Genomic DNA, 27,785 nt, shown 5'->3' with positions numbered 1-27,785 from the left:
AATCAGGCCCCCAATGTGTATTGCAGATTAGTGAGCGTTTTGCTCTGTTTTAGACCAAACTTGTAAATGTGACATCTTTGTTGAGTTGGTAAAAAAAATGTCTGGAATTATTATAGAGCAACCACAATGTACAGGCCCCTTACCACATTGTAAGATGTAATTTGCACAGGTCTCTTACGATATCAATCAGACTCCTGAGCTGGCAAAAACAATATCCACCCCTGATCTCTCCGTACCACACCCTCAACCATCACAACTATGCATACATTTTAATTAAGACACTACTTCCACCCCCACACACCTTTTTTCAGGGCTTGGAAAATGGGACACTCCTGACAAAATTTGGATTATTGGGAGGTATACGCGATATATTTGCACTGGTTAGTGAGCTTTGGGGCTATATTGTATACAGGTTGCAGAGGGGCAGAGAGGAGCAGGTGAAAAGTACTTAAGGCTCCTTTGTGGGTTCAGTGTTGGCGATGATGGTAAAGAGCCCCATCCACCCATTCATAGCTCTTTCTGAGCCAGATTATGGGCAGGGGAAAGTGACAGTCCAATAACTTTATTACTCCATGCATTCACTGCTCCTAGGCTTGTGCACATAGCTCCCACCTTTTAGCCTAAGATGTGTGCAGCTTAAGAGGGATCACATATCATAAGCTGTGTGTACAGCACCGCTTTTGCGAAGGCTGTGTGCACAGCGTGGAGTGGGGGCCATGTAGCCTGGACTGGGGCCCAAAGTTGGCCTGGGTAGTCCTGAATGTATGCTGGCATTACATTTAAACTGAAACTATATTGTCATCTTTATTTTGTTATTCCTCTGGCCTGTCTCATCACCAATATTGCTAAAAGCAGCGTGTTTTAAAATGTTCCAGATTTGCATGCTTCATTGTGTCTGTTTTTTGACTCTCCAAATATGGTAACACTAATCATAGATTTGTTTAAATAGGCTTTTTACATCTGGGTTAACATAAAATAATAAGATAAACATTGTATTGGATTTAATAGAATAATATTTTTGTTACTTACATCTCTTGTTGTAAGTAAATCAGCATTTGATTCACTTGTGACTCTGAGACTTCCCCGTCCACGTCTGCAAGAAAGGTGTAAAGGAACTGGAAGGTGGTGAATGGAATGCGAGGAAGTCCACTCTCATGGTCTGAAGACAAAACCTCACATGCAATTTTAAGGGTTTTAGCCATGGTCTATTCAGAAGAGAATAAAATTATTTTTTCTTTATTATACTCACTTTATTGGTATTGTACTTATAATGGGAATAACTTTTTGCACACTTTACAATTTTTCATGAGAAGTGCCAATTACCACACTAACAAATGGGCAAATTCTTATAAAAATGTTAAGTGGGCCACACTCAGCCCAATCCTACCATGTAGATAGCCAAATTGGGCAGGCTCGGCCATGCAAGCTGTGACCAAGAGACTGTATCACTTTTGCGGCATGTTAGTGAGGTTGATAGATGACTACAGACATTATTTTAGTAATATCACTTTATAGTTTCGTATTAGTTTCCCTGGCAAAGTTTGATGCATGTATAATCAATCTTCTAGAATATATTCTTAGTTGCTTTGATTGTTAAGGTGCAAAATCATTTTTTCATCCCTGTGCTGAGCCTATTTTGGGACTTTTGGTCTCATTACACTATGGGGGGATTAAATTGGTGTCATCTCCGCAATGTCCGGCTATGCACATTGCAAGCCATAAAGGTAAGAATCTCCACTAATTTTTCTTCGCACTTCTATGAGGTGCGATTAAAAATGATCAGAGACTCCTGCCATGACATCAGCACGAGACACATTGTGCTGAATTGAATCTCCTCCTATGACTTCAATATTAGTACGTTTTCTGTACACTACCCACACAAATCATACCTTTAGTCCTCGCTTGTTTCCTGATAAGACTAATATAATATTTATATGGGTTGACTTTGCATATTAGTATTCCTGTTACCATCTATGCTGTTTCCACTTTATGTATGATTTAAGAAAAAATCAAATAATAATTGAGTGCATTTTAAACGTTTCAGAGGCAGAAAAAAGATGGGGTGGTCAATTACATTTTAACCCAAGCCTGGAAAGGACAAGTTTCCAGGTGGATATTTTCTTAAAATTTTTAATTTATTTACTAAATTCAAGTGGGCCAAACAGTTGAAAAAAATTGATTACTATACATTTTTTGTCTACTGATCAGAATGGTACCAAAAATTTGTGCTTGTTGACTTGGTGTAGAGAGGTGCAACTTAATACTTTTATTTATATAAATATGCATTTCTTGTCGAGTGATCAACAGAAAATAATATAAAAGGGCTTCATCTCTTTTAAAGAGTGAACTCTCCTCTTTCAAATGTGTGTGCCTATTTCTCAACAGAAGGGGTGGTATTATGGTTTCTAAAATATAATTTCTTTGTTTGGTTATTGATTACTAGACAAGACATAAAAAGGGGCACCCTAGTTTGAAGGAGCAGTCTTCACTCTTTAAATAAAGAAAATAAAAAAAGGGTACATTTTTCCCTAAAAGCAACATGGGTGAGCGGGATCATGAATCTAAGACAGACTCTGCCTTCTAGTTAATAACAATTTTTATTTATTATAATACGTCAGTTATCATATAACAGAGATATACAGTAGATTTGCTCAAAACCACTTTGTATTTATCAAAGAAAAACACAGCAACATCCTACCATGAAAGAGAGGACTCCCCTCCTTAAAATGAGGATTTCCCCATTTACTTTGGAGCTGGTGGGAAGTTTGTGAGATCGGAGCTCTTTTAGAGTCTTAGCTCCTTGATGTAATTTATTGCTTTCTCTTTCCAAACAAAGGAGCTCCTTTTTCTGAACCAGGAATGAGTGTGTACCACAAGAAAACCCACTGATAACATTTGGCAGGGATAAGTGGGTTTTCTTCGTAGGTTCTGTGAGCACAGAAAGTGTAGCACTTGGGTGTGAAGTGCCCATAGGGGAAAGCTAGTCGCCAGAGTGGGCATGGCTGTCATGAGGAGTTTGTGACTAGAGTCTACCTCCCCCTTTATTATACCAGTGCATGCTTAGGTTAGGCTAGTCCTAGGGCAATGGGACCCATTGGGCATTTCCCTGTGATTCAGCCTGACTCTGCTAAAAGTCATTGTTTGAAGAGATGTGTGTATTAAAATGTATTTAGTTTTATTATGGGCTGTACGTTAAGTTGCAATGTTTAAGAGGGGATTGCCTTTTGGGGTCTGGCAGTGGTGGCTTATGGGCTGATTTATAAGCAGGAAATAAATAGCTTGCTATTGGTCCATGTATCCACATCTCCCTATGGCCCACTGGCCTTTGCTGAGGCTTCGTGCGCAGCATCCTTCTTAATCTCTACAAGTTTATTAGGCTGCTCTGTCCTCTTTTTATTATTTGATTATGAAGAATATTCATTAGGTTGCAATTTTATACATATGAATTAGCGTATTGTTAGATTATGTAGTTCATTATTATGCTTTTATATATTTGAAAACTAAAGACACATTTCAAACACGCATAAGATTAATAGAGTCAAACAGGTAACAGTGATTGTGACTTACCACACCAATTGCGTTGCATGAGAGAGCTAAGAATTTTAACCATTCAATTTCATCTGATAAGTTTCCCACAGTCATTATGTTTCTGTAAAGGTCTGGTGGTAGATTCATGCTTTTCCACAATTCTATCAGCTCGGTGGCTTGTATTGTCATACTTCCGCCCAACTAGGAAAATATATATTCAAATCTGTGTATTCTGCACCAACAATGACAGACTTAATTAAACAGTTTATGTTTATAAATTATATAATTTCTATTCATTTCTGAATATAAATGTGTTTTTAAGTACTGTTTCTATTGGTGTCTAATAGATTATTGTATCATACATGCCAACATTGAAAATTTCCAAACCAGGACATGACTGTAAGGGGGGCATGGCAGCGTCCCATTAGGGTGTATGTCCACATCACAGTGGACGTGACCACACTCCAGGGCTTCCCAAGCCGTAGGCCACCCTGAACCAGCCTTCCGTCCCCTAAGAATAACCCTTGAATTCCCGCCGGCACCAGAGATACCATTATCTTTATTGGAGACATTGCAAATGGTATTGAAGGGAAAGTATGTCTTTTTTGCAGATTACACAAAGATATGCAATAGGGTAGACACACCAGAAGGGTTATAACAAATGATTGATGATTTAGGTAGACTAGAGGAATGGTCAAGAGGGCCAAAAAATGTAAAATCATGCACTTGGGTCTCAAAACCCAAAGTCTAAATATAGTATCAATGGCATAATAATGGAAACTACTGAAGAGGAAAGGGATCTAGGAGTCACTATTTCAGGTGACTTAAAGGCAGGTAAACAATGTAACAAAGCAATGAGAAAAGCAAATCAGATGCTTGGTTTCATAGGCAGAGGAAATAGGTAGCAGAAAGAAAGAAGTAATAATGCCACTGTATAGGTCATTGGTATGGCCTCATCTAGAATACTGTGTTCAATTCTTTAGGCCATCTCTCCAGAATGATATAAATATATTAGGGACTGTACAAAGAAGGGCAACTAAACTGGTGCATGGTCTATGGCACAAAACTTATCCGGAAAGACTCAAAGATCTTAATATGTATAGTTTGAAGCAGAGAAGGGAAAGGGGGGACATGATAGAAACTTTCAAATATATCAAGGGTTTGAACAGGGTACATGAGGGAAACATTCTTCAAAGGAAGAAAAGTACTAGAACACGAGGTCATGCACTTAAACTGGAGGGAAGTAGGTTCAGAGGAAATTTGAGGAAAAATTACTTGGCAGATTTATAGTTGTGGTAAGGCATGTTCTAGATCAACTTTTAAATTTCAGTGTACAAATAAAGCTATTAAGTATTTGTGTTCTACAAACAAACCATAAACTAATTTGCATCCCTTGCATTGTACCATGGTTTTGTCCAGGAGTAAACGTACTCATTTTTTTGCCTTACTTTCCTTAATGAATCAGGCCCATTCTGTAGATAAATAAATGGCAGACAATACATTATTCATATGTCATGTTCAATTCAAAAGGGTGAAAATAAATTACTAATTCTAGCATCTGGTGACAGCATAGTTTAGAAAATGTCCTCATTTCACATACTTCATGACATTGAGTAATAAGCAGAAAAGGTTACTGGAAAGTCAAGAAGTTCTGCTTAGCTAACAATACATTTTTTAGCAAGGTCTTTATTTCTTATATATTTAGCGTTATCATAAAGAGCTATAAAGAAGAGAGAGGGAAACTGTGAAGGCTGCATAGTCAAAAAAAAGAATTTAAACTTTTTTGCAGAAAAGGAGGGCATGCAGGGAAATCGGTGGTAATCGTGTTAATGGGGACGAGAACCCCGACACGATTTACACCTCCACATTTTTTCAGCTATCGGAATTTTCGTGGAGGTGTAAATCATGTCGGAGTTCTCGTCCTCGTTAACATGTACCCACCCCAGGGAAATACGGACAGAAAACACACTTAGTGCTGGCGCTATATAAATAAATGTTGATGATGATGATAGTACAAATTGTTTAAGTAGTCTGTGCTTAAAAAGAGGTTTTGATATGCTGCAGTTACCATGCAATAGCTCTTTCAAGTCTTACAGCCCAGTATTTAGTTTTGTCCTGTTGGCCTGCCTCCGAAAAGAAAAGTGGTTGTGCCATGTTGAGGAGCATGTCATGTCCCCCATTAATGTGGCCAGACCTTGTTGGGCATCCTCAACCACCCTGACCTTCCTCCCACACTCGAAAAACATAGTGGTAGGTTAATTGGCTGCTAACAAATTGACCCTAGTCTGTCTGTCTCTGTGTGTGTGTTAGGGAAATTAGGCTGTAAGCTCCAATGGGGCAGGGACTGATGTGAGTGAGTTATCTGTATAGCGCTGCGGAATTAGTGGTGCTATATAAATAAATGGTGATGATGATGATATGGCACATGCACCAGTGGTAGCTATCGGTGTCATCAGCCTGAAGCACATGGTCTGACAGTAACAACAATATACCTCCCAACAGTTCAGTGCAGTTGGGACAGCAATAAGGACAGTTGGGAGTAATAGGCAGGTCAACATCATCAGCATGTTCCATCATCATACCTACACCAATAGGTTTTACAGGTTCCTTTGCAGAAAAGATAATCTGAACTAAGTTGTGATTATTTACATATATTTGCATCATGGCATCTCAGTACCTTAGTGGTGACAGAGTGCAGAACATGTGGTATTGGGGTGCTAAATGAGACTGTTCAGCTCACTTTTTCCAAAAATATTGGGAGCTCCGATAAGCTTACTTGGTACTCTTATGTACAACAACACTTACGGCAAATATCAGAATTGCCATTGGGGTCCAACCGGATTGGGACAATACTGCATAAAAGTTATGCATCTGAACTGGATGGCAATTCTGATATTTATTGCAAGTGTGGCTGTACATAAGAGTACTAGTAGGCTTTTCAGGGCTCCCAATATATTTTGTAAAAATGAGCTGCACATTCTGAGTCTCGTTTAGCAAATATCAGAATTGCCAGACAGACCAGCTGCATAACTTTGGTACAGTATTGCCCAAATATGGTCGGACCCCAATGGCTACAACAATCCAAACAGGCAGTAGCATTGCCCATGACTCTACTTTGTGAACATCCTAATAATGTAAATAAAAAGTTTATGAGGTAGTAGCATTGACAAAAATGATGTGTTTGAAGCGAGAACCGACTTTGTAGGGGAAAGGATTGCATTAGGATAACGGTGCACCGAATGAACGCGTAACTTTTGATGAACTCCACCCAAAACTGTATTTTTACTTTTTGATGGTATTATCATTTAAGGCACATGCTTGTCTTGGTATGTGCATTGCTCTATAAACATTTGATTAAGCAGTTGATTAATCAGATTACCACTTACTACAAATGAGAAAATCTGTAGTATGTGGCACAATTGTAGTAAATGTAGATACTATTATGTAAGGTATATTCCATATAGCTCTCTATGCTTTTACCTCCAATTTACCACATTAAAAATTAGAGCATTAGTTTACCACCAATTTATGTTTTCCCACCTTTAAAAAATATACGAAAATATATATGCATGAGTGTGTAAGATAATTATCCTTAAGGAAGGAGAAATCCCATTGATGGACAAAGAGGGGCCCATTTAGAAGAGGATGCATTTGTGCTCTGTGTGCACGTGGAAGCATTTTTAGAGGGCAAACTTTTTTTTCAATCCTTTTTCGCCTCTACTAACTCTAAAAAAGGGCTTTGCAATTGTAGTTAACAGAAATCTCCATTTCTCCCCATTCCACGCTGTTGATGATCCGAATGGATGATACTTCATAGTTATCAGCTTTATACGAACTGAGACAATAATGCCAGTGGTACTCACTTTCCCAGATGACCAAAACACAGAAAACACTTACCCCGACTAGCTGTACAATGTACAAGCGTTTGTCAAACAACATTGTACAGCTGCTGCCTGCTTCCAGTTCCCTCTTAACAACAGCAATAAGAGAGTAGTGTCTCACAGTGACGTCATTTACTCATGCCGGCATCTTCACTGATCACAATACTTTCACGTCCGTTTTACAAACAATAGGAATAATAAGTGAGCCGGGAATGACAGCGTCGCCCTCAAGTAGTGGGGGTAAGTGTTGTCTGTTTTTTGGTCATTGGGAAAGGGTACCTAACCCCAATAATGCTAGCATCTGCTTATGTTACGAATAAATCACCCTTCCTCATTAAGATATTTAACCATAACGGGCAAGTGGCAAAAGGTCACTTGAACCTAGGAGGAGGTTTTATCTTGACCCTGGATCCAAAGCTGGAAAAATCTCACCCCATATCATCGTGTGATGCTACGTCCAGCTCTTAGGAATCTAAACATCTGATATATTTACTAGCCCTTCATAATCTACATGACACATGGTGCCTCTCAGCTGGAGACTATACATGTTATTCCACTCCATTTATCTCGAATTGATAAGCTATTCATTTCTGTAATGCTTACGCAAAAAACTGAGACCATAGGGATCACACCATTCTCATGGACAAACCATTCTGGAGTTTATTTACTGCTCAACCTTATCAAACTAAACCACAAAATTTCCGGTGGTGCTTAGACAACCCCCTACTTTTAAATGAATTGCTTGTCCAGGAGATTGGAGACTCTTCCACAGAGTATTTTAGCCTAAACAAATCAGATGCACTTGGCATATTAGGTTTATAAAGCAACTATTAGAGGTTTCTAATTAAAGCAGCTTCCACTCCTTCAGCCCCTTCAGCTCCTGGCTGGCAACTGGCGTACCGAATTTACATTATTTAGAATGAGTCCATGTTTTCCTCCAGTTTTCTGAGCTTGACCAAGAATACAACATCTCATCTAAATGATTTTTTTTTACATTTTTGCAAGTTAGGCATTTCTAATAGACATTTCAACTTATCCTCCATACAAGACTCCTGCTACTTTACAATCCCTTTGTATGGCCCTGCATCACTCCTAGATCCCCATGAACTGAAGTTGGTGGCCAGTCTAGTGGAATCTTTGGATTGGGAGGAAGAAAGATAACAGAGAAGACCACCAGTAGCCTAGTATGTCTTAGAACCAAAGAAAACTCTTATAAGAACTTGTATCGCTGGTATTTAGTATCTGAGAAATTACTCAAGCTTTACCCCAATTCTTCAGACAGATGCAGGAGAGGTTGCTTGCAATTGGGTACACTTATCACATGGAGAATATGACCTGCTTTAGTCAAAAGTCTGCAAAATAGTTTTGCAAACCTGGCAGCCATGAGCGTCCCATCACAACTTGAAACTTCCATTCTCTTCACAACTATATTTTTGAACTCGCTAGTACAGTGACCTCTCACTCACTTCACTCCCTCTTCCATTCTTCCTCCTGCTAAAGTTGCAATTACCTCTTGATACACAGTATAATAATGTAATCTGTACAGTTATGCAATTATTTTAATTAAATACAAAAACAAATAAAAATGTAATTAAATACAAATATCTGTTGCTTTCCCCTCACTCAGCTACATGAACACACCCTTACTGTACTTGTCTTACACTGGCACTACCCATCTCCATCTTGTGTCTTCAGGCATAAGGGAATGCAAGTCAATGATATGCAAAAAACTGCATATTTTGTCATATGTGTACTTTTGATGTACATGTGCAGTATACAAATGCCTTAAAACAACTTTACTACAAAATTTTAGCAGAGCATGATGATACACATTAACCAGGTGTTCATGTGCTCTACTAAACTTGATATATATATTGAAAGCAATCTCATATCCGTCACTACATTCTAACCATATGCCAGCTATAGTAAGGATTTTCATTAAAGTGTTGCAGGTACTTCTGACTGTAACTAATACAGCCAGGCTCCGAAAACATTCATAGAGAATTAAGTCATTGTTATGTTATCTTAGAATAATAAGAAAATAAGAGGTGTCTTTTTTCACTGAACAATTGCGGTTGCACTAAGATAGCATCCATTTTATGCACTTTGACCAATACATTTATTATTTACATATACATCTATGATCTATGTGTTCAAAGTAAAGTAGTGGGGACAAAAAAAATACTTGCTAGGTGCCAACCAGATGTAAATTCAAAGCCATTGCATCTAAAGACAAATGGTATCTCTATGGGAATCACACTGTCTGTACCCACTGACATCTTGTTTCATGTGCTGACTAGACTACAAGCAGCATTCAGGCCAAGTCAAAGCATGAAACCAAATGTCAGTGGGTACAATTCAAGGGTCTCTATGACCAGCTTTAACTGAATGAGAACTGCAGAAAAATTATCAACAAAATTATCAAATTGTCATCCAAACATTTACTATACACATATTGAACATGTTTATCAAGCATATATTATGTTCAAAACCAATTGAATATTACAATGTCCAGCAGATTATATTGGTCAGTACAATACCTATAATTCTGATGTACCTTACATAAAAATAATCATAAATTGCATTTTTTTTGTAATAACACTCATTTACCAAATAGCAAAGTCACAGTTAAAGCTGTATTGTGATGTCATCCGCTTACTTTTGTACAAATGTACCCATTTTACGGGAAAGTACTTGGATTTGTGTGCCAAAATGGTGGTGGTGTTTGTGGGTCGCAAATACTTGAAGTGTACAATGAGAGGAGTTGGGTGGCATAGGAGCATTCCTTGCTAAGTGAGTTTGTGCACCTACTTTCAAATAAAAGTGAAAAAGTATATATACGGAGGTACATTTACCATGGGATCCCTGCTTAGTGTGCATAGACTTTTTTCTCTGCTAAAGGATTAGAATTCTCCTCCACCTCTGAGGTGCCACAGACAGCTTTTGACCTGTGCTATTAATGGAATGCATTTTGCTCCTTTCAGTTGCACTTCTGCAGAGAGCACCTTGACCAATGTAATGAAAAAGTGTCCAACACACAAAAGTTACACATTTATTAAAGACATGCTTAATGTCCCCTCACTCTCGTGATTATTTTTAGTCATAAATGATGGTACACTGAACAGTTTTTTAAAGTGAAAACTGGGTGGACTTTGATCATGCACCTTTTCTGAAGCAACCAACCACCAACCTGTAAAATTAGGTGCAGATTGAAATTTTGGGGGTGTTTCCAAATACATGAAGGCGCATATTCAATTAGGTCCGGAGATCGCAGTTACATGGCGGCTGTGCATTACATAAGGTACCTCAACAATGCGAAACTGGCATTGTTGCGGTACTGCGTAGTATCCGGATCTAATTAAATATGCTCCGAAGTGTTTGTACACTCTGACATGCAATGACTGACAAGTACATGTACATATGAAGTAGCGCTGCAAATCCACACTTTTTGTAGGTCCTACATTTCACTTGTCTAAAATTTCAAACAAATTAATTTATTCGTTAGATAAATTTAGAATGCAATACTTTCATTAAGTTTTTTGTAATAGTCAATAATTTACCTTTTGTTGGATTTTTTTTTGTAACCTGTGTTTTTTAAGTTGCTACTGCTGTGTTGCCAAAGGTTAACTGTAGACTAAAAGATTTTGCTAGCAGCATAGCAAGATTTAAACAAAGCACTGACAGCATACCAACTAAAACTCCAAAAGGAAAATGTGTGACCAAATAGACTCATCCCCTATCCATCTGCCCACACATTCATTTATAATAATACATCCTGAAATCAGATAAATCATGCTCCCATTGGGACTTAGGAAGTCAGGTCTATCCAACAAACACTGTACTGTTTGAATGTATGATTGAATATAATTAAAATACCGTTTTACTAGTGAAATAAATTGCAATGTTCATTTATTTATTTTATTTAGGTGTTCCAAGTCAGTTTAGAAAATTCAGACATGTATAGTTATGCTAATCTGTCCCATTTCATCTTGAAGACTTCTATCTGCTACTAAACTTGGCATGGGCTTTCTGGCCATATTATCCAGAGCTTAGTTTATTATTAATTCATATAAAACAAACTTTGAAATCAATGTATAAATGTATCCGGGTTAAGACAGTCTGAAACTCAGTGCTAAATTAGACAAAAATCTCCCAGATGAAATAAGTCAGATTGACGTCTATGAATATGAAATACATTTGCTACAAGGCTTTAGTTCATGCATGCTGCTTTTTACCATGTGCATAAAGATATAGTAGTGCAGCTATACAGCATGTTTAATTCATAGGTGTCTGGATTTATATGGTATACCTGTCAACAATCATTGTATACAAGATTTAGTAAAATATATTTTTTTATTTTATTTTGATGTATTCAATTATATTTACTGATCTGTTTATTCCTATGATTTGACTTATTTATTAAAATATAGATTAAATAATTTGAAAAGTAGTTTGGTGAAGGAAAATATTTGATTACCCAACCACTTGAAAGACAAGGTTGACTCAGTAAAAAGTAACTTTCTTACTCTATTCTCATTGAAAAATATCCTGCCATTATGCCTTAATTGCACAAGCTATCGCCGTATTCTGTTTGATTAGCATAGACATCCTTCTACCTTAATTATTTCCTTCTTTAATCTTGTTATATTTGAGGAAATTGTTAGATTATTATCTAGTTGTCTTTTAAACATCTGTCCCCTTGAACCCTGCTTCTTCTCAACTTTTCTGTTTTGCATCCCCCTCATCTGTTTAATTTTCTATTACAACTGATACTTTTCCTTCTCCTTTAAAACATATTTGAATCTAATCTAATCTAAAGAATATCTAACTTAACACCACTTTTGTCTTTCATTACTACCCTGATTTCTTCTGCCTTTCCAAATTCATATTTAGTGCCTCACATAATGGTGTAAACCCCTCTCCTCTGCTCCTGAAGGTCAGAGATGGAGCTGAGTGGTCGAGCCGGGCTGTATCTCACGATGAAATCAGATATATAAAGAGGTTGCGTTAATGAGAGGTTTGTATTTTAGGATGAGCAGCTTAAACTGAATTCTGGATGCAATAGAGAGTCAGTAAAGGGATTTACAGAGTGGAGCAACAGGAATGGGATTTTAATATAGTTGGATTCTGAATCGAGTGTGAAGTGAAAAGGTGGGTGAGTGGTAGGTCTGTGAGAAGGCAATTATAGTAGTTAAGGTGGGAAATGAGTGGACCATGGTTTTAGTTAATTCCTGAGTGGCATATTTTAGCAATGTTGCAGGCAGTATGCCACAAGACTGCAAAAGGGACTGGATGTGAGGGGTGCAGCTGAGTTAAGGAGGACACTGACGCAACGTGTGGGGAACAGGGGAGAGAGTGAAGTTGTCGAAAGGTCAGAATTTACTGTTACCCCAAATTTTTCATCACTGTCAACAACACAATCGTCCTACCTACTTGCCATGTTCTCAGCCAACCATTGACCAAATCCTGCTTTCACTCATTTATTGTTTACTGCTATAGCTCTACCATATTATATAGCGCTTCCAGAGCATATTGAAATCATTATTCACCTCTCCAGCACTGCCCCTCTCTGCCTATCCTTGTACTGGCTCCCTCTACCTCTAAAGATAAAATTCAAGGTATTACCCCTTACTAAAGTGTAAGCCACTAATTTTGCCCAATCCAAACTTATTATTATTATTATTATTATTGTTATTATAATAATGTATTTATATACCACCAATCATATTACACAGTGCTGTATATATGGCAAGCGCTGTACAGAGGATTTGTAATCACATAAGTCCTTGCTTCATTAAAGCTTACTATCTAAATTCCCTACTATACTACTGGACTACTGGATAACATGCATAGACTTAATGGAATTTCGATGCCGTTTAAATGTTTTATATGTACACACGATATGGTAGATACTTGGTCACCTTCTTATTTGCTGAATACAAATGTAAACAATTCAGTATGGATTTTCTGTGGCACAATTATTCCAGTAAATAAACTTGGTTCAATAGAAATCATTTTGGGAATATTCTTTATTAAGGTTGAGACTATTTGAAAATGAAGAGTGCTGTTGCTAGGATACAAACCACTTTCAGCATCGAACACAACTAACCCAATAATTATTTAATCAACTGCAGTACTGAAATGAGATCCCTCCTGTCAAAATGATTTTATCACTGGCCACTTTAAAATGTGAAATTTGTGACCTATTCTTATGCCAGATTTTCTCATTGCAGTTTTTATTCAATTAATGGGGATGTTTGTTTGCAGAGTGCTAGCTATTCTTGTAAGGTGAGCAACTTCAGTTGTATCTTTGGCATGTGTCAAAGAGTTAAAGTTTGGTCCAATATTAATCTCCGTTAAACAATTACTAAAAAAATGACTCATTGTATAGTATAGCTAGTATAGTTATTGAATGCAGTATACTGTCAGTCAAATGGGTCTTCTAAGTTATTTTGAAATATTAATAGTTATGCCATTTTAGGGCATTCACACAGCAAAACACAATACTGTATACGAATTGGAGGTAAGAATTATAGTTTTTAAACTACCTGTATTATGATTATGGACCCTTACAGTCATTCAGGTTTTTCACTAACAGTCCCAATGGTACCCCAAATATTAAACAAAGTTGTGACACCAAACATTTTATCGCAAAAATGCCACTTGTGTTCTACAATTAGTCCAGCAAATAAACTTGATTCTTATTGGGAATAGCCTATATTAAAATTGAGAATGATCAAAAATGAAGGTAGGACTGATGTTGTTAGGATACAAACCCCTTCCTGCATCGAACATAACTAACCCAATAATTATTTAATCAATTGCAGTATTAAAACAGGATCCCTCTTGTCTCAGACTGATCACACACACAACATGCCAGCTGTCACAACTCAGGTGCAGAGTTCAATCTTGAAACTTCTGCACTAGGTCACCTTAGTGTAAGGTCCCCATGCTACAGGCTTCTAGTAGATGGCTGCATACAGCCCTATCCCCACCATACTTTTACCATATTCAAAAGAAAGGGCACATCTGGGCAGGCAATGAAGACAAAGCTAGCTATAATGAAAGCCACACAAAAGGTCTCTTGTAACATTAGCTACAAAAAGCAACACCTTTAATAAAGCCTGCTGTAACAAGTTACATAAGTCATAAGCTACAATATAGAAGTATGTATTACAATAGGCATGACTGCGAACCACACTACAACCCAGGTTTTTTTAAGTTACCCAGCATCATAACAGGGCAAGAACCTTACTGAGGCTAGAGGTCTTGGATCTGATTCATTAAGGAACGTAAATGCTGATATGTGCCGTACTTTATGTTAAATTGCACTGCCCATGCTTAGAAACTAACTATATGCCTAGTATAGTTCCCCCTATTTGTTTCACTCCCTCCCTGTACAGAAAAACTATTGCTAATAGAATTACCATCAAGTTTTCACACTCAAAACCATATATCTTTGCTAGAATTATCTTAACCTTTCACACTTACACGTAGTATAATAAGGTAGAAAAACATTAAAGAATAAGTAGACTCAGAAATTAGTAACTCCTAAATAATCACCCGTGGTTGAATTCAGTGTGGGTCCCTCCTTGGAACCCCATTACTTTCCTTACAATAACTGATGGACCTCCACAGTTCTTGTCATTTTCTGAGGCCGGCAGTTGCTTTAGGGAGGAGGTGTTGGGTAAAATTCCTTTACTGAAAGAATCAAGTACCCGTATCGTCACCCACCACTGTCAGTGCACACTCCCTGTTAACAATCATTTAAATCTTACCTGGTGTCTCCAGCCCTTGCAGGGATAATAAATGCCTGGCTAACCCCTCAGGGATGTTGCACACCCCAATGTGATTTGGCCACTGTCTGCCCCGATTCACAAACTTTGAACATGAGGAGGTATCTCCTCATCAGGGTTTATTGTACAATAACTGGTTATCAGATTTACACACACAGTTTTACAGTCTTCCATTTTTACAAATGTATGCACCCTTTTATTTACATACAAATATAAACATTCACATACATGCACTTCAATAGGAAAGTCACTCTTGAGCACAAACACAGGGCCAGTCATTGTTCTTTAAATGAATGCTTAAACAGATTAACACTTTCTATATCAATTTTACACTGGACTTCATTAAGGTAATTTTTGTTAACATGAACGAAAATACGTAGTACATATGTAATTATTAACAAGCCATAAAACAATTTTTAACAACATCTATAACATTATTCCAGTGTAGCAGACTATAGCTACACACACACAGGCATATCTGGTTCACTTCCTCAATCACCCTGCAACTGAGTCTTTGGCCAATTTGGCCTGACATGTAGGGTCAGATTTCCACCAGCAGAGTGACCAGAGTCTCGCAGGTGCTGCAAGTACCTCTTACTTCTTGGTTTCTGATAACTCCACATGGCGAGGGGGCAGAGGTCTTTTTCTATGTTCTTTGTTCAAAGCTGCAGATATTGTTTGTGATAAACTAAGTTAGTAATACGAACAAAGAAACATTAACATACTTACTTTTTGGTGCAATTTCCTTATTATTTCTGGAGTAAGTACTGCCCACTTAGAAAAGCCAACTGTTTCTGGATATGGTTTGATTGGTAAAGGTTCTCCATTCTTCAGAGCATTGAAGTATCTGCATTAATAATAAGCATTCAATAATACCTATACCTAAACACTGGCATTGAAATATGTAGGGATATATTTACTAAACTGCAGATTGAAAAAGTGGAGATGTTACCTATAGCAACAATCAGAATCTAGCTGTCATTTTGTAGAATGTACTAAATAAATGCTAACTAGAATCTAATTGGTTGCTATAGACAACATCTTCACTTTTTCAAACCCGCAGTTTAGTAAATATACCCCATAGTCTTTACAAACCATTTCTTGAATTAACCCTGTCAAAACTTATTACATTTTCAGTAGATTGCCATATAAACAAAATACAATGAAGAGTGGCATATATAATTACTCACAAAGGGTGTAGATGTGCTAAAACTTGTAATAAGTTGAGGTTTTGCCCACAACAACCAGACAGATTCTATCATTGTATAGTACTGAAAAATAATTACTAGAACTTTTCAACACCTGTGGGAAACACCTCCTCTTTTCCTTTTTAGAAGTATTAGTAAATCTGCCCCATAGTTTTAAATGGAACTGATTGATATGAGTTGATTTGCTGGAATGACAGATTGACAGTTCTTTGTTGTGGGTGTAGATTAATTTGCGGCAGGTAGCTGGTGCATTAAGCATAACATATGCTGTTTTATATTTTATTATTTATGCTTCCTTGCCAATGTATATATGTATTTCCATTAATCTGATTCCGATATATTTGTTCAAAGAGTTGGAATCAAGGATGTGGGTGGGATATGTGCAGAAGCTGATGTCTTGTCTGTGGGTCTACAGACTCTTGATCTTGTTAGGATATGGTACATTATTATTATCTCTTTTTTCTTTTGTATCATTTTAATACTTATGTAGTGTGCGGTTCACAATCAAGGTGATTTTATAATCATAGCTTGCTGTGTTATTTTATTTGCAGTTGTCAGATTATTCTGTACCTTAATGGCAGGTTAGATGTAACTTTCTGTGATATATACTATTTAGAAGGCAGACAGGCTGCTAATGTGGTTTCTGTCACTCTCTCTTGGAGCTTGATTTACAGATTCAAATGTTCACTGATGGAGAAGATGAGTCACTCCTATCTTTAAATCTATGGGGCCGATTCAATTGATCCAGTAATATTATTCTAACGCTGTGGTTAAAGTAAAAATAAATACCGCTCTGCATTTATTCTGAAGTCATGGCTGTTTTCACGTTATAAATAGTGCAATTCAATTCCAAAACTATAAATGCCTGCCCTGCACGTGAATCATAGGTGAATGTGAATGTTATGGGAGGAGAGAGGAGGGTTTAACGCGACCATGTTTAAGCTATATCAAAAATCTCTGGCAACATCACTGTCATCTCCGGGCTTTCTGGTGATTCCCTTGTGACTCTATCAGGTCTAGCAACTTTTTTCAGTGAATATTTCAATTGCATTACATTACACTACCCATTATTATATTGTAATTACACTACAGTAATTTCCAGTTATAGTGGTATCAAAGTACCTTAAAACATATTACTACAAACATATATACATACTAGTGTACATTTGCAATCTTTGGAAAAAATATTTATATGCGTTATAATGTTTTTTTTTCTTTGTAATTTTATTTAAAAAAACTTTTTTATTTCATTACTTTTTGGGGGTTTAAATTTTTTACCCGGTCAGGAGAGGTGTGAGATAAAACTGCCTATTTGACATTTTACATTGCTGGGTAAAAATTAGAGATGGTCACTGACCCCCGTGTTTTGGTTTTGGATTCGGTTTTGGATCTGGATTACCGTCGTGTTTTGGTTTTGGTTTTGGTTTTGCAAAAACGCCATTGCGTGTTTTGGTTTTGGTTTTGGTTTTGTTTGGTTTTGTTTTGCTATTTTTTGGGAAAATCCATGTTTTTGGGCCTAAATTAACCCAATTTAGTGCTCCAACTGTTTTAGAGACAAGTAATCTAATTGTTGAGGTAATAAATCATCCAAAAAAACAGTTTAATTCTTCGTTGGTAGGCCTATTCTACACACAAAACAGATTGTCTTCCTCTCCATCTATGCATATTGGCAATGCAGCCATCGTCTTTGAATGTATATTACACCCTACACTTATAGTTAAATATGTAAAGAAATGGAAAAAGCCAGTTTGGTTTCTGTCTCTCAAGGCCCCCCTCCACTTGTATAAAATACCAAAAAATTCAGCCATTATAGACTGTACAATATTAATTGACATGGAGAAAGCCAGTTTGGTTTCTGTCTCTCTAGGCCCCCCTCCACTTGTATAAAATACTAATAAATTCAGCCATTATAGACTGTACAATATTAATTGACATGGAGAAAGACAGTTTGGGGTCACTCTGTCTCTCTAGGCCCCCCTCCACTTGTATAAAATACCAAAAAATTCAGCCATTATAGACTGTACAATATTAATTGACATGGAAAAAGCCAGTTTGGTTTCTGTCTCTCTAGGCCCCCCTCCACTTGTATAAAATACCCAAAAATTCAGCCATTATAGACTGTACAATATTATGAAAAATGGACAAAGCCAGTTTAGGGTCACTCTGTCTATGACACCCTACCCTTAAGGATAAATTGCCCTAACAGCAGCCTTTCAAGATGGTATGTGATATGGAAATGCCACAAGTCCCTTTCCTCTTTGGGGGTAGATTGCACCCTACACTTGCATAGAAAGTTTTAAAAAGATGTTATCGGCATCATCTTCAGCTTAATCCTCACCCTCATCAGTGTGTACGTCATCATCACAGACTATCAATTCATCGCCGCTTGAATCCGCCATTAGAGAACAGTCAGTGCTTGGATGTCTTGGATGGTGAAGGCCTTCCTCGTGGAAGATGTAGTTCATTTTTATAAACATCATTTTCTCCACATTTTTGGAAAGTAACCTTCTACGGCGATCACTGACTAAGTTCCCTGCTGTGCTGAACACTCGTTCAGAGTACACACTGGAGGGTGGGCAGCTTAGGTATTGCAAAGCAAGTTTGTACATGGGTTTCCAAATGACCTGCTTTTCTTCCCAGTAAGGAAAGGGACTGTCTGACATTTCCATATCAACTACCTCTTGAAAGTAATCCTCCACCATCCTTTGCATGTTTATACTCATATTGGATGGAGTTATGGGCAAAGTGACACATTTTTTTGAAAAATCCTTCAAACCAGCCCAGATGTTAAATTGTTCTCGTCTGCTCCCTGTGTCTTCCCTGCTTCTTTTTTGGAAATTTAATTTTTTACGAGCAACAGCTTGAGAAAGTGAAGGAGGACACGTCGTCAAGCCGAGGCCCAGTTCAGCGGCCAACTTGCTGAGCAATAGCTCCTTGCAAAAGTTCACATCTCGCTCATTTACAAGTAAAGACTCAATGTAGGTTTTAAACCTTGGATCAAGCACAGTGGCCAAAACGTACTGATCCGAGTTCAAGATCTTAATAACTCGAGGATCATTGTGAAGCGAATTAAGTACTTGATCGACAAGGCCAACATACTTTGCTGAATTGCTTGCTTTCAGCTCCTCCTTCATTTTCTCAAGCTGCTTTTCCAATAGTCTAATTAAAGGAATGACTTGGCTCAAACTAGCAGAGTCTGCACTGACCTCACATGTCACAACTTCAAATGGTTTCAGCACCTTGCACAGCACTGAAAGGATTCCCCACTGTGCAAGAGTGAAATACATCCCCCCTCCTTTCCCAATGTCATGACTTGTGCAATATGCTTGGATGGCTTTGCGCTGTTCCTCCATCCTCTGAAGCATGTACAGGGTGGAATTCCACCAAGTTACCACCTCTTGCTTAAGTTGGTGGCAGGGTAAGTTAAACTGCTCTTGGAGCTGCTGTAATCTCCTACATGCTGTGGCTGAATGCCTGAAATGGCCTGAAATTTTACGGGCCACCGAAAGCATCTCCTGCACCTCACGGTTATTTCGTAGGAAGCTCTGCACCACCAAGTTGATGGTGTGAGCAAAACAGGGAATATGTTGGAAATCACCCAGCTGTAATGCTCGCACTATATTGTTGGCGTTATCTGAAATGACATACCCTGGGGAGAGTCCGAGTGGTATAAGCCATGCATCAATCACATCTCTCAGTTTGCGTAACAAATTGTCAGCCGTATGCCTGTTAGTGAAGCCGGTGATACAAAGAGTGGCCTGCCTGTGACAAATGTTACGTAGTGGTGTACATGCAGCTGCTGATCCTGCTGGTGAAGGTGAATGACCAACCCAGTGGGCTGTCACAGTCATATAGTCTTTGGTTTGGCCACTTCCACTTGTCCACATATCTGTGGTTAAGTGAACAGTGGGCAGAATGGCATTTTTCAGCGCAATCTCTACATTTTTACACACTTTTTGGTATAGTTGTGGAATAGCTTTACAGGAGAAATGGTGTCGCGATGGAATTCTGTAACGCGGACACAAAACCTCAATTAACTGTGAAAAACCAGCTGCGTTTATTGTGGAGATTGGACGCAGATCTAACACTAACATTGCAGCCATGGCGTCTGTGATTCGCTTGGCGACTGGGTGACTGCTGTCATATTTGCTTCCCCTCGCAAATGATTGTTTCACAGTTAATTGCTGAAATGTAGGACTGCTCATTTTATTAACCTGCCTCTGGGATGACGATTCACCCCCAGCAGCAGCAGCAGCAGGACTAACGCTTTCTTCAGAGGAATCAATAATAGTGCCGGAGTCATCCAGCCTTAAGTGAAATGCCGGGCTAACTCCGAGCGCTACTGAGGATATTGATGAGGATGGTGTGGTGGGTGTATTTTGTAGCCGTCAGTATGTCGGTGAGCGGAGGGTCTTAGCTGATGAGGGAGTGCTTGTATTCTTTTGGGAAGAACTTTCAGCTTTTCCCAACACTTTGCCATGAACTCTCGTTAAATGGCGTAACATAGACGAGGTTCCAAGATGGTTAAGGTCCCTCCCTCGACTGACTGTGGCTTCACATACACTACAAATGGCTATACAATTGTTGTCTGGATTTGGGTAGAAATAATTCCACACATAAGAAGTGGATTTTTTTGTTTTATGCCCAGGCATGACAATGGCCTTTTTCTTGTCACGTGCCAGAACTGCTGCCACTGGTGCAGGACTTACACAAACAACCTCATCCTCATCAACATCCTCATTAGCGCCCTCGTCGCCTACACAAATCTCCCCCTCATCCTCTTCTAATTCCAAAGTGGCATCCTCAATTTGGGTATCACCGGCTACACTCGGGCTATTAAGGCACACATCAGCAGAATGCTCACGATTAGACATCCCACTGTTAGATGGACTCTCCACAGGGATTGTTGTCATTTGTGAATCAGAGCAAATATTCTCCTGTAATGCCTCACTGTTATCTTGCAGCTCGGCTTTGACGCGTAACAGTAGTTGTGCACCAATTGTAGGCTGGGTAACTTTTTGGGATCTGCCACTAATAGCCAAAGGTGAAGGCCTCATTCTCTCTTTGCCACTGCGTGTGTAGAATGGCATGCTTGCATTTTTTTTTTTATCGTCACTTAACTTTTGCTCAGTTACACTTCTTTTTCGCTTCAATACAGTAAATTTTTTTTTGGTTTTTGTTTTTTGCACTAATTTGAAAACACTCTGTTGTTTGACATCGCCTTGGCCAGATGACGTACTGGGAACACTAACATCAGGACTGGTGACAGAACCTGGTTGCTCATTCAGATCATATGTGGACTGCTTTGAATCCATTCTGAGCGCAAACCACTGGGGAGTACTAAAAATTATTTAGTAGATTCTGCTGACAGTTATGACTTTTGACAGCCAGAAATATTAATGCACAATTAGGGAGGACACCCCAAAAGCACTGAGGAGTGCTAAAAATTATTTAGTAGATACTGCTGACAGAAATGACTTTTGACAGCCAGAAATATTAATGCACAATTAGGGAGGACACCCCAAAAGCACTGAGGAGTGCTACAAATTATTTAGTAGATACTGCTGACAGATATGACTTTTGACAGCCAGAAATATTAATGCACAATTAGGGAGGACACCCCAAAAGCACTGAGGAGTGCTAAAAATTATTTAGTAGATACTGCTGACAGAAATGACTTTTGACAGCCAGAAATATTAATGCACAATTAGGGAGGACACCCCAAAAGCACTGAGGAGTGCTAAAAATTATTTAGTAGATACTGCTGACAGATATGACTTTTGACAGCCAGAAATATTAATGCACAATTAGGGAGGACACCCCAAAAGCACTGAGGAGTGCTAAAAATTATTTAGTAGATACTGCTGACAGAAATGACTTTTGACAGCCAGAAATATTAATGCACAATTAGGGAGGACACCCCAAAAGCACTGAGGAGTGCTACAAATTATTTAGTAGATACTGCTGACAGATATGACTTTTGACAGCCAGAAATATTAATGCACAATTAGGGAGGACACCCCAAAAGCACTGAGGAGTGCTAAAAATTATTTAGTAGATACTGCTGACAGAAATGACTTTTGACAGCCAGAAATATTAATGCACAATTAGGGAGGACACCCCAAAAGCACTGAGGAGTGCTACAAATTATTTAGTAGATACTGCTGACAGATATGACTTTTGACAGCCAGAAATATTAATGCACAATTAGGGAGGACACCCCAAAAGCACTGAGGAGTGCTACAAATTATTTAGTAGATACTGCTGACAGAAATGACTTTTGACAGCCAGAAATATTAATGCACAATTAGGGAGGACACCCCAAAAGCACTGAGGAGTGCTACAAATTATTTAGTAGATACTGCTGACAGATATGACTTTTGACAGCCAGAAATATTAATGCACAATTAGGGAGGACACCCCAAAAGCACTGAGGTGTGCTACAAATTATTTAGTAGATACTGCTGACAGATATGACTTTTGACAGCCAGAAATATTAATGCACAATTAGGGAGGACACCCCAAAAGCACTGAGGAGTGCTAAAAATTATTTAGTAGATACTGCTGACAGATATGACTTTTGACAGCCAGAAATATTTATGCACAATTATGGGGGACACCCCAAAAGCGCTGGGGAGTGCCAAATATGAAGAAAAAATAATAAACCTCTATCCTCCTCTCTGCACTAGCGATTTTGGTTAGAGCAATTGCAAGAACAATATTGTATTCTCTGTCCCTGCTCTAATTAGCCTATGACTACACCCTGCTCTCTCCCTCTGTCAAATGGCGATGGATTGCTGTGGAGGCGTGTATTTATAAAGTTGAAGTATCGCAAGAACCGAACCCCGAGATCCGACGACGTCACAATGACGTTCGGCCTCGATTTGGATTCGGAATGGGCTGCTCAGCTCGGTACTCGGATACCCAAAGTTCGGGTGGGTTCGGTTCTCGGAGAACCGGACCCGCCCATCTCTAGTAAAAATAGAATTGAGTTGCTCCCTTTAGCTTTAGCCTATACCTTAATATGAGGCTCTAACAAGGGACGGATCTAGAAAATTGCTATACCCCGGGCGATTTAGGCCCCGCCCCCTTTTTTGACATCTAAGGCTGCCGGCGGCTGCACACTATGTGCAGGTCCGCTCGGCAGTGACAGTGTGCTGCCCGGCTGCTATGATTGTGTTTTAAACACAATCAGAGCAGCCGGACAGCACACTGTCACTGCCAAACGGACCTGCACATACTGTGCAGCCGTCGGCAGCAAGTCCCTGCTAGGGGGGGCGATCGCCCCCCCAGCGATATGCTGTTTTCAGGAGAAAAAATGAAGGTTAGATTTGCAATTGAATTGAGGGGAACATAATTGCGCTCCAAAGTGACAGAAAATAGCGTTACAATCGATTCGATTAATGCTGTGCTATACTGACTATTGAATCGGCCCCTATAAATCTAACAGCTTGATGCACACACTACTTATATAGATAATAATACTGTACATGGAATTGGTGGAAGGGGTGGGATGGGGAGGGGATGATACATTATCACAGTGACTGCTGAGTGTAGTAGTACTTGCATAGTAAGAAATGAATGAGTTAGTTCTTCTTGCAATTTTCTGTAATGTTGGTCTACAAAATATTTAAATCCAGGCTTGTAATTAGAAATGTGTGGGCCCTACAGCAAAATTTTGTAGGGGGGCCATAAGGTACTTTGCCAGGCTACTAGTCTCTGCTTTGCAATTCTGCTCCGCAATGCTCTACATTTCCTGCTGACAGAAGAAGGGAACATCAGCGTTACCTTCCATTCTAAGCAGAACTTAATTTGGAGCCTTAAAATACAAACATGTGTAGACAGCATTCGGGGGATTCAAATATCCTGTAGTGTCTACATCAGGGAGCACATTATACTACATCAGGGAGCACATTATACTGACCGTGGACACCATGCTATGTTCCTCTCAGTGCAGCACACAAAGGGGAGCAGAGCCTGGAACACCACGGATGGATGCATTGTGAGGCCCTGAGGTAGCTGAGGATTCTACTACCTTTGTAGTTATGCCATGCTTGCCTACTCTCCTGGGATTTCCGGGAGGTTCCAGAATTTCTGGGAATCCTCCCAGGTGGGGAAGGCGGAGCATAATTATGCTATTCATGTCATCAAGCCTCGCCCCAGCTATGCAATGCTGTGAATTTAGGCATTTCATAGCATGGGGGGGGGGACCATGATTATGATGCAAAGTTCAGTTAAATTTTTATATTTGTGTCCGCATTTGTCAAATCCGGCACAAATAGAATTTCTGGGGAATATAATTTCTGAATTTCAAGAAACGATCTCTAACTATTCAGATCTGTTCCCTGAAATGAAAATAGGGAATCCTAGTCACCGTCAGGATGTCTATTATACAAATAGCTATTTAAAAAATACTTTCCATGAACACAGGCTCAAAATACAGGAAGATGAAAAGACTACTTGTAACATTCACAAATATATATTTTGGAAAGTTCCCATACCGTCACAGGACGCAGATGTCTTTTCATGCTGCATTAACTCCTAGGTGGGATATAAGAAGACGATCTGAGGCAGCTGTCCCAGGTAATTAGTAAAATATGCAAATTGTGTTGCTGCAATAAAAACAACCTAATGTTTTTCACCTTATTAGTGTTGGTTGATCTATAGTTAATTACACTGACGTTATTTTGTGTTTTATACTACTAAAAATGTTGATTTATGTAATGGATGATATGGGTAGCATTACAATTTTTGTCATAGGCAGAAGAATGGTGAGGCGCACTCCTAGAGTAAACAAATCCTCCATGAATACAGCTATATCTGAAGAATTTTTATTTCTGATATGGTCCTGAAACTTGGACACTACTAGTAGCAACAAATCTGTAGGGCAGATTCTAAAAGGCAGGATGATGGTAAGGACTTGTACATGTAGCACTTTCTCTGTGCCCATGGTACATTCTTTCTGAGCTGTGTACACTGCTTGGTGAACGCTGCTCTACCAACACTGTATAACATTCACAATGAAAGTTGGACTAATATGGACACAGCATGTCCTAGAGTTCAGACCTGTGTGTACTGTCTGGTGTCTGGACTTTCTCTAGATATCCAGCCCTCTACGAACACTGATCACACAGGTAAGGAGGCACGAAAGAGATAATAACCTCTTTATTTATCAAATGTTTACACACTGACTGACAGACCAGGTTGGCCCGATATTCCCACTGTGGTGCCTGGATTCGTCACATGGGTCATTCCCATGATTTATAGAACAGCAAGTAAAGGGTTAATGGCAGGTGTGGACTGAAGGGCGAACACTAAGCCATTTCAGTCTTAAATGGATTTATATCATTGTTGTGTATGATCAAATATATTATAGTACTTGTTACCTCTCTGCCCAGACAACTGATTCCACAATTCTTTCAGAAAGTCTGCCTATGTCAGACGAAACGCGTCAGCGGGTCTAACCTTTTTTGTGTTGAAAGAACAGCCAGATCACCTGGCACTTTTCAAGTGCACAGGTACTTTACTTCTAGAGTGCAGTATTACATCTTGGGATTACTTCCCCCTACATTCCATTTGGATTGGCGTCCACAGGTTCTGGCTTCATCACACATGCTATGACTGCTTTTACTGAGTCTTGAATTATTCTGTTTGAGATTTTATGGTTGTTGTTTTATATGTCAACCAGTCATTGTTATATTAGTATTGGCATCAGGCTTACTAAGTCTGAGTACTACATTTGTCCCTTTAATCGAGCTGTTTATTTCCATATGCTGGTATTTTTATTTATTTTTATATCCACTGCCTGATTGTATTTTTGCGCTGGTTTTCTTTTCTTTTGATTCCACAATTCTATCAGCTCTGTGAGATGCTTTTATTTATCACACTGCCTGACTGCTGGCTCAGTGCAGTGAATAGCAGCAGGAAATGTCAGTTTTTTTAATTCACATTATGATTCACAATACAACCTCATGTACAGGCGCCACCAACTAACTTGTAAGCACCTGTCAAACCGTAACGCAGGTGTCCTAAGGCGAGCTCAGGGAGGACAGAAACCTCCCGTGCAGCCAATTCAAAGCAGTTTTCAAAACTCATGTTGCCTAGCTGACATCCAAAGCTTATTTTGAAAAAAGTTACTTATTTACATTACAAGCTGATTTAACTAACCAGCAGTGCTGTGTTCATTAGTCAACTGCCTTCAAATCACCTGCTGCCTAGCCCAGTGCTGGTAATAAATTATATCAGGCAGTGGAAGTTTTGAAAACCGTTTTCAGCTTGCGATTCAGTCAGTTCGTGGCGCCCAGGGCCCGACTCCTCCCGTCTTCTTGGTGGCTGGTTCCTCCCAGGAACCAGCCACCTCTGCTGCGCGCTCCTCAGGTCCCTCCCCCGTTATGCTGTGCACTGGTGCACTGTCACACTGGTGAGTTTCCTGGGTTTTTTTGGGGTTTTTTTTACTGAAGAGGTGGGAAAGGGGGTGAGATAGCCAGGGGGTGCTGGGAAAGGGGGTGAGGTAGCCAGGGGGTGCTGGGAAAGGGGGTGAGATAGCCAGGGGGTGCTGGGAAAGGGGGTGAGATAGCCAGGGGGTGCTGGGAAAGGGGGTGAGATAGCCAGGGGGTGCTGGGAAAGGGGGTGAGATAGCCAGGGGGTGCTGGGAGAGGGGGTGAGATAGCCAGGGGGTGCTGGGAGAGGGGGTGAGAGCCAGGGGGTGCTGGGAGAGGGGATGAGAGCCAGGGGGTGCTGGGAGAGGGGGTGAGAGAGACGAAGGGGAAGAGGTGCTGTGAGAGAGGTGAGAGAGCCCGGGGGTGCTAGGAGAAAGGGTGAGAGCCATGGAGTGCTGGGAAAGGGGGTGAGAGCCATGGAGTGCTGGGAAAGGGGGTGAGATAGCCAGGGGGTGCTGGGAGAGGGGGTGAGAGAGCCGAAGGGGGTGCTGGGAGAGGGAGTGAGAGAGCCGAAGGGGAAGAGGTGCTGTGAGAGAGGTGAGAGAGCCAGGGGGTGTTAGGAGAAGGGGTGAGAGAGCCAGGGGGTGCTGGGAGAGGGGGTGAGAGCCAGGGGGTGCTGGGAGAGGGGGTGAGAGAGCTGAAGGGGGTGCTGGGAGAGGGGGGGAGAGAGCCAAAGGGGAAGAGGTGCTGGGAGAGGGGGGAGAGAGCCAAAGGGGAAGAGGTGCTGGGAGAGAGGTGAGAGAGAGCCATGGGGTGCTAGGAGAAGGGGTGAGAGAGCCAGGGGGTGCTGGGAGAGGGGGTGAGAGCCAGGGGTGCTGGGAGAGGGGGTGAGAGCCAGGGGTGCTGGGAGAGGGGGTGAGAGCCAGGAGGTGCTGGGAGAGGGGGTGAGAGAGCCAAAGGGGAAGGGGGCACTGGGAGAGGGGGTGAGAGAGA

General features: G+C 39.8%; 2 protein-coding genes across 2 annotated transcripts in view; one reads left to right on the top strand and one right to left on the bottom strand.

The window, feature by feature from the left end:
- Positions 1-27,785, top strand: part of LRRC20 (leucine rich repeat containing 20) — a 373,282-nt gene that overhangs the window by 215,796 nt on the left and 129,701 nt on the right. The gene's annotated exons all lie outside the window — the stretch shown is intronic.
- LOC142161212 (ropporin-1-like) overlaps positions 1-27,785 on the bottom strand; it is a 49,651-nt gene that overhangs the window by 10,902 nt on the left and 10,964 nt on the right. The window contains exons 3-5 of the mRNA XM_075216593.1: positions 15,935-16,052; positions 3,568-3,729; positions 1,030-1,205 (exon numbers count right to left, since the gene is read on the bottom strand). Of these exons, the coding sequence (XP_075072694.1) occupies positions 1,030-1,205; positions 3,568-3,729; positions 15,935-16,052 (456 nt within the window). The remainder of the gene's footprint in view (positions 1-1,029; positions 1,206-3,567; positions 3,730-15,934; positions 16,053-27,785) is intronic.

The sequence above is a fragment of the Mixophyes fleayi genome, chromosome 6, assembly GCF_038048845.1.
Source record: "Mixophyes fleayi isolate aMixFle1 chromosome 6, aMixFle1.hap1, whole genome shotgun sequence".
Lineage (NCBI taxonomy): Eukaryota > Metazoa > Chordata > Amphibia > Anura > Limnodynastidae > Mixophyes > Mixophyes fleayi.
Note: the sequence above shows the minus strand (reverse complement) of the source record. Positions and strands in the feature narration are given on the sequence as shown.